General features: G+C 41.6%; 1 protein-coding gene and 1 long non-coding RNA gene across 2 annotated transcripts in view; one reads left to right on the top strand and one right to left on the bottom strand.

The window, feature by feature from the left end:
* Clmp (CXADR like membrane protein) overlaps positions 1–7,542 on the bottom strand; it is a 100,402-nt gene that overhangs the window by 18,988 nt on the left and 73,872 nt on the right. Inside the window, exon 2 of the mRNA XM_023721155.1 lies at positions 5,468–5,625. Within this exon, the coding sequence (XP_023576923.1) occupies positions 5,468–5,625 (158 nt within the window). The remainder of the gene's footprint in view (positions 1–5,467; positions 5,626–7,542) is intronic.
* Positions 1–7,542, top strand: part of LOC111818125 — a 48,095-nt gene that overhangs the window by 31,122 nt on the left and 9,431 nt on the right. The gene's annotated exons all lie outside the window — the stretch shown is intronic.

Here is a 7,542-nt window from a genome sequence, read left to right as displayed (position 1 = left end):
CAAGACCTACATACCAAGAAATGTAACTTTTGTATCTGATAAGGTCAGCCAAATACTCTCAGGATTTATCCTGTAGCCCTGTACTGCCTTTTGTACATCCTTTTGTCAGTGTCTGACGTGAGGATGAGTCACGGCCATTGCTTGACCAATTTGCTCACTGTGAAAGCTTAAGAAAATGTTTTTTCTCTCCATGTGACTCTCCCCAGGCTCACTTTACATCATCGAACACATTTCTCTGTGGCTCCATAATCTTAATCAGAAAATTTAGAGCACAACTGAGTTACATGTTGTTATAGTACAGGTTCTCCTATGTCCCGAGTCTTCACTGACTTTGAAAGGCTAGGGCCAAAATGTTGGCTAACCATGAAGCCCTTCGAGGCCATACTTTTAAGTAAAATAAATGAGACGTGTTTAAATATTGCCTTGTTTGGTTGGTGTAAGAAACCAAAAGTGTACAGACTGAAATGTAAAATAGATTTTATGAAATGAGAAGAAAATGTTCAAATGAGAAGGGGAACGAGGTAGTGGGGAGGAGGAATGGAAAGAAGGGCAAAGAATGAAAAGAATAGAAGAAAAACATGGAAACAAACTTTTTTCTTTTTTCTTTTCTTCTCTCTCTCTTTTTTTTTTTTTTTTTTTTTTGTGGTGCCAGGGATCAAACTTGGGACCTTGCACTTACCAGGCAGGCACTTAGGCCACTGAGCTATCTCCCCAGACCTGAAACAAAGCTTTTGTACATGAGAGGAAAAGGGGTTGAAGGGAGGGGAGGGGAATGGGGGAAAAAGCAACACATATCATGTATAGGGACAAATTCTCTGTGATGAATATTATATATAAAATGTACCTAGAAAATCCAAAAGTGCAAAGAATAACTTTAAAAATCCATGAACTAAATTTAATAAGTATTATTAGAATTCTACTAAATATGCTCCTGCAACAAAAAAGGCAGTTGAAGAAATTAATGTGTAAAGAAGTAGTTTCATGCTGGCCTTAGGGACACGGCCTCAGAAGAATTACCAGCCTCCCCAGGGATGCAGCTTAAAGGCACAGCGCCTGCCTGGCAAGCACGAGGGCTTGAGTTTGACTCCAGGCACCAAAGATAAAGACTTAGAAAGCCTCGCACCACAGTGATGCGTGCACACCCGTGTTATCGAGGCGGCACCGAGAGGGCTGAGGAGAGCGGGCCGGTGTGAGCTCAGGGCTAGCCTGGCTCCAGAGTGCTCTCAAGGACAGTCTGAAATGGTGAGACCCTGGCTCCAAAAAAAACCCTTCAGAGCATGGGAGTGTGGCTCAGTGGTACAGTGCTTGGCACACATGGGGCCCTGGGCTTAATCCCCAGTGCCACTAAAATAAATACATAGATAAAAAATGCTGCAAGAGAGAATTTTAGAACTCACTGGCAAACATGACAGAGTTAAGCAACAGTATTCTACAAGTGCTCTTCCACTTAGGATGGGTTACCTTCCGATAATTTTAAGTTGAAAACACTGGAAGTCATCATGCATTTGATACCCTGACCCACTGAACACTGTCTTAGACCAATTGCTCTTGCCTTCTGGCCATTGCCCCCGTGATCATGGGGCTGACTGGGAACTATGCCTTGGTGCTGCTTCCCAGCATCTCGCAAGTGTGTTGGGGGAGGAGAGTAGGGCTGGGGCGAACCAGCCAAACAAGGAGACACGCACAAAGCACAAGTTCCAGGGTGGCCCTGTGGCTCCCAGGCACTGTACATGGAACCAATCTGAAAAGTACTGTTTTCTGTTCTTCTGTACATCTGGCAAGAAGCCAAGTGGGCTGGGGAGATGGCTCAGCAGCATAAGCATCTTCCTGGGAAGCTTAAAGTCCTGAGTTCAACCCCCAGTACTGAAGAAAAAGAAGGAAGGAAAAAAAGAGAGAGAGAAAGGAAGGAAAGAAAGAAAAGAAACGAAGCCAAGTGAGTCTTTCCATAGGACAGTTTAAATCTGGCACCAGCCCATGTGAGGCTTTGATGGGGCAACTGTCCCAGAGCCTTATTTGCAGGGAAGGAATTCAGTCCAGGAATTTTGGAAAAAAAAAATATACCTTTCCTTTATCCTAACGGGTGCTGTGAGTCTGTTCACTGTGATAGCTGTACACCTGTTACCTTTCCTTTCTTCCTTTCTTCCTTTTTCTTTTCTTCCTTTTTTGTCATTTTGAGAAGGGTTTCATTGCAGTTCAGGCTTGCCTTGAGCTCACTTTGTAGACCAAGCTGGTCTCGAACTCACAGTGATCCTCCTGCCTCAGTCTCCAGAGTGCTGGGATTACATGTATATGATACCACACTGGGCCCAGCTATTTTGTGTGTGTGACTTCTCCAGTTCTTTGTTCAGGACATCAGGAACTTGAAAAGAATTCCCTCAGGACCAGCCATCAGATAACAGTATCACACTGTGCTCATTCGTGTAAAAACAGATGATCTTAGTAAATTTCCACATTGCACATGTGTGTTTATCAGGGTATGTGTGAACACTTACATACGTGACTCAGTTCCATATTTGTAAAATCTGCCTAATCCTACTAATTAAAGAAGTGAAGATTAAATAAAACAAGGTATTATGTGTTAAACAGAATTATATCTGGCATGTAGCTAATGTTCCTCCCTTTCTTCTGTTACTGAATATCTTTTCATTTTAAACTCCTAAAAGGCAGGGACAACAGTGGCTTCTGTACTCTTGTATCCCGGTACCTAGCATGGCATACAGTAAGTGCTAAATAAACTTGTGCAATCTGAGTGATTGGGTGAAGACTCTTTTTTTGTCTTAGATTATCAACTGAAGGTAAGTAGGGAATTAAGGCTTTCTTTCTTTCTTTTTTTTTTTTTTTTGCAGAACCAGGGATTGAACTCAGACCCTTGCGCTTGCCAGGCAAGCGCTTATTCTGCTGAACCATCTCCCTGGCCCTTAAGGCTTTCTTTTTTGAGATAAGGTCTCATGGTGTAGTTCAGGCTAGTTTAAAACTTGCTATGGAGCGTAGGCTGGCCTTGAACTTGCAGTGATCATCCTGCCTCAGCCTCCAATGCTAGGATAACAGGCATGTGCGACCATGCCTGGTAGGAATTGGAACTTTTAAATGAACATAAACTTGCTATCTGTTATATTCATTTGGCTAAAAAAAATTCCAGGGAACTTAGTCTTTCTTTAGTTCAAATGAAAACACTTGAATTAAAATTACGTGTGGGTTTTTTTGTTTTTTGTTTTTTTTTAATGATATTGGGGATTGAACTCAGGGCCTGGTGCTTGCTTATTGTACTGAGCTATCTCCCCAGCCCATGTGTAGCATTGTTAAAGAGGAAATTATTTAGTGATATTTGTTAAAGATGATGAGGCAGATTATTCAGACAGAGGCAATGGTAGGTGCAGGGACCAGAGCACTGGGGTCTTACAGTAGAGGAGAGAGATGGGGTTCAACTCTGAACTTGTCCTGCATCAAGGGCAAGTGGAAGTTCATAACCAGGAGCATATGTTTGATTTACAACCCCAAATCAAAGCATTAAAGTGCTGTAGAAAGCTATTTAAGAAAGTTAAACTTCAACATTGAGCCTGAAATATATTTTCAGTGAAAACCTTAGCTTCTTCCAGCATAAACCATCTTATGACAGGTTGGTTTTTCTGTTTTGTTTTGGTGCTAGGGATTCAATTCAGACCTTGCACTTGCCAGGGAGGCATTTAAGCCGCTGAGCTGTCTCACTAGCTCCATAAATCATCTTATATTAATGGTAGATACAGAGAAGAGGAGAGGGAAACTTTTCACTTTTGTAGCAGGAAAAGGAGTAAAGCTCTGTCAAATTTAAAAGTTTCCTTAAGTTACAGGGCTGTTTTTTTTTTAAAAAAGCAAAATTTTATCTTTTTTTTTTTTTACACAAAGAAATTTTTCTCTTTATCTTTCTCTTTTGTTTTTCTTACATTCTTTTCTATTTTCTAAAATATATAAGCATTCATGCTGTTTTATTATCATATCTTTCTGTGTATATATATGTATAATCATAATAGAAATGCAAGCCAGAAAATACAGAAAAGATATGAGTGTCCATATTTATCCAAATAAAACATGTTTGTATCCTCATAGACACTATTAGAGGATATTATATTTTAAACATCATTTTCAGAGTAACAAAGCACTTACAAAAGCAATATAGACACAACTGATACTACATCTATGCATGAATAACAAACTGGCATAAAGTTTCGTATCCCGTTCTTAAGATAGTCCATTTAATTTCAAAGAACACTTGTATTTAAAAAAAAAAAAAAAAAGCAAAATTTTAAACAAAAAGATAAGTTTTTGAGCAACAGCAACAAAGTTAGTGAGGAAAAGAAGTGAAAAGAGTGATGCTCACACACCTGATTGAGGATCGCTGTTGTGGCTGCACGCGGACAAGGCAGCAAGGATAATAGGGGTGGGTCATTGTCATTCTCTAATGGCAGGCAAGCCACTGGATCTTCAGATGGCAGAGCCAGAAGCACAGGAGGCCATGGCTCCTCTTGACTTTACCCAACATGAGCCCTGAGCTCCTTTATTTTCTAGCTCCAGGACCAGTGTCCGTTCCCTTGCTGGTCAGTTACATTTGTGTGCAACATTTTCATTTATGTATTCTACTTCCTCTTTTGGTTCATGCATGTTTTTTCCCTTTAGGAATTAAACCCAGTGCTTCATGCTTGGTAGGCAAGTGCTGTATCACTGAACCATGTCTCCAACCCTTTTTAAAATTATAAGACTTCTAGGGGCCGGGGAGATGGCTCAGTAGAATAAGCACTTCCCTGGCAAGTGCAAGGGTCTGAGTTCAATCCCTGGTTCCACCAAAAATAAATAAATAAAATTATAAGACTTCTTTCATTGCCCAAGATGGCCTTGAAATTTCTGTCTTCTTGCCTCAACTTCCCAAGTAGCTGAGTTGATAAATGTAGGCCACTATGCCTGCTTTATCATACTATAAAATCTTAGCATGAACATCATAACTGAGCAAGCTGAGGCCCACCAAATAGTGATGGTATACAATGAGGGAAAGCTAGGGGCCAGGGAGATGGCTCTGTGGAATAAGTGCTTGCCTGGCAAGTGTAGAGGCTTGAGTTCAATCCCAGATTCCTCAAAAAAAAGAAAAGAAAAAAGAAAAAGAAAAGCTGGCCTCTCAGAATTCTAGGCTTCAGGTTCATATCTATCCATGTGGCTAGGGGATTAAAGAGCTGTATCTTACTCCAAAGATGCTAATAATGCAGCTTCACTTCCCAGTCCTTTGCCAAACACCTTTCTAGTCCCTCTGGCTTGCTCAAGGAACCTAACAGGCCAACAACTGAAATACCCTGTAGTTTTGTATCTAAAGCTATAATCTTTCAGGTTTAAGCCAGATGAAGACAGTTACAGTTCTTTCAGAGCCAATGAGGTAGAAGACTGAGGAACATAAAAACGTAGAGGGACAAAGGAGAGGGGGTACTCCAGCCACACGCATACTTACCTCTTTTTGTCCACCTTCATTATCAGTGAGCAGCCATTCGATATCCAGGGTGTCTGTTTCAGGGAGCCCCAGTTGATGGTGACAGGGCAAAGTGACCTTCTCCTCTGCCACTCGTTTGATCTCAGTGTGAGTTGCCAGGGTTCCAACACAGTAGGAGACTGGAAGAGAAACGAGTGTGGTGAGCTGTGCAGAAACTAAACGGCAATACCTGCAGAAAACCGTCACAGCAAATAGCTATGGCGTGTTCCCAGGACATCTTTTGATCTTTCTTCTAGCAGAGGGTTCCAAAAAGATGATGCTAAAAAAAAAAAAAAAAAAATGCTTAAGGAAACCACGCAGCAAGCTGCCCAACAGTGCCTGTTAGAGAGAAGGACAAATTTGAGAAGTAGCACAGAGATCAAAACTACAGAACACAGCAATTTACTGGACCTAAGAAAAGAAATGATTCACAACTTAAGAGTGTTTTCAAGCCTTATTGATGGGTAGGATGGCAGTTGCAGTCCCAGTGGTTAGGAAAATAAGGAGAATAGAGTATTTTATTTAAATGGCTGAGCTCCGAGTTTGTCTTTAAGCCCACTGTAGTACCCAGGAGTAACTGAACCCTTTTCCTGACTGCAGTGCCTCCCTTTGGAGTGCAGGAGGATCATGGTGAGTGTGAGACCAGCCTGGGCTACAAAGTGAGCTCAAGGCCAGCCTGAACTGTGTAGCAAGACCCTGTCCCAGAAAGAAATTAAAAAAAAGAAAGGAAGGAAAGAGGAATGAGGGAAGGAAGAAAGAAAAGAGGAAGGAAAGAAAGAAAAGAGAAAGAAAGACATTATCTTCTAAACTTTCCTTCCCTCTAACTTTCATCTTTTTCTCTCAATAGGAAAGGCAACTACAGACCCTGCTGTAGAATGGTCATGTCCTTCCCCACATTTATGTATGGAGACCCAATCCTCAATATATTTGAAGATAGGACCTTTGGGAAGGAATTAGGCTATGAGGGTGGGATTTTTATGAGTGAGATAAATCCCCTTATAAGAGACCCCAGAGAACTTCACAGGCCCTTCTGCTATGTGTGACACAGACACAAGATGGCTGTTTATGAATGAGGATGCCCTCATCGTATTGAATTGACCAGCACCTTAGTTGTTGTTGTTACTCTTTTTGTTTGTTTTGTTTTCTTCAGTGCTGGAGATGAAACCCAGGGCCTTGTGTGCATGCTAGCCAAGTGCTGTACCTCTAAATTATATCCTAGCCTTCTACCACCTTGTTCTTAGACTTGTAGTCCCAGAACTGCAAAAAAAAAAAAAAAAAAAAAAAAAAAACACCATATTTATGGTTCATAAAGCACCAACTCTATGGTGCTTGGTTATAGCAGCCTGAACTAAGAGGCTCCAAGCCCACCTTCGTTCTTCTTTCCTGTTAATCTCTCGTAATACTTAACCTTATTGACTACTAAATCTGCCATATTGAAGATTAATGAATTGACATGATGAGACATTGGATCATTTAACAGTTTGACCCTAAGAGGTCAACAGTTTCTTCAGTTTGAACAGTTTTTCCCTGACCTGCAGGTCCAATTCCCAGAGAGGGAAATACAGAATTTTGTTACTGTAGATACTACCCATCAGCCAGGGCTATTTCAGTTTTAGACAACTATTCTGCCCAAACTTTGCTGCCTGTTTTGCAATGCATATGCAATGGCTTATACCCAGATGGCCCCTGAAGCCTCATACACTCATAGGGATGGGGCATTTAGGCAGTGGCTGGATTATGGATGAAATGGTGACATTTGATTATGGGAATGATAACTGGTTCACTGGTTGGTTTAGTGTGGTTCTGAGTGTGGATAATAGGAAGACCCGTGCTGTGTGTGGGCAGCACCAACCAATAGGCATATAGCTTGGGTGGAGCATAGAGGGAAAGCAGGAAGACCAGCTCATGGCTCCTGCCTGTCCTGTCCTTCTGCCATGCCCCCTGCCATGGAGCCAACAGGTGTGGGCTGAAGCCTCTCTAAACTGTGAGCCATGGGGCTGGAGAGATGGCTCAGTGGTCTAAAGCACCTACTTGGAACAAGCTTAGCGAAGCATCAG

The sequence above is a fragment of the Octodon degus genome, unplaced genomic scaffold, assembly GCF_000260255.1.
Source record: "Octodon degus isolate 3935 unplaced genomic scaffold, OctDeg1.0 scaffold00080, whole genome shotgun sequence".
Classification (NCBI taxonomy): domain Eukaryota; kingdom Metazoa; phylum Chordata; class Mammalia; order Rodentia; family Octodontidae; genus Octodon; species Octodon degus.
The sequence above is the reverse complement of the archived record's forward strand: the minus strand, read 5'-3'. Positions and strand labels throughout refer to the sequence as shown.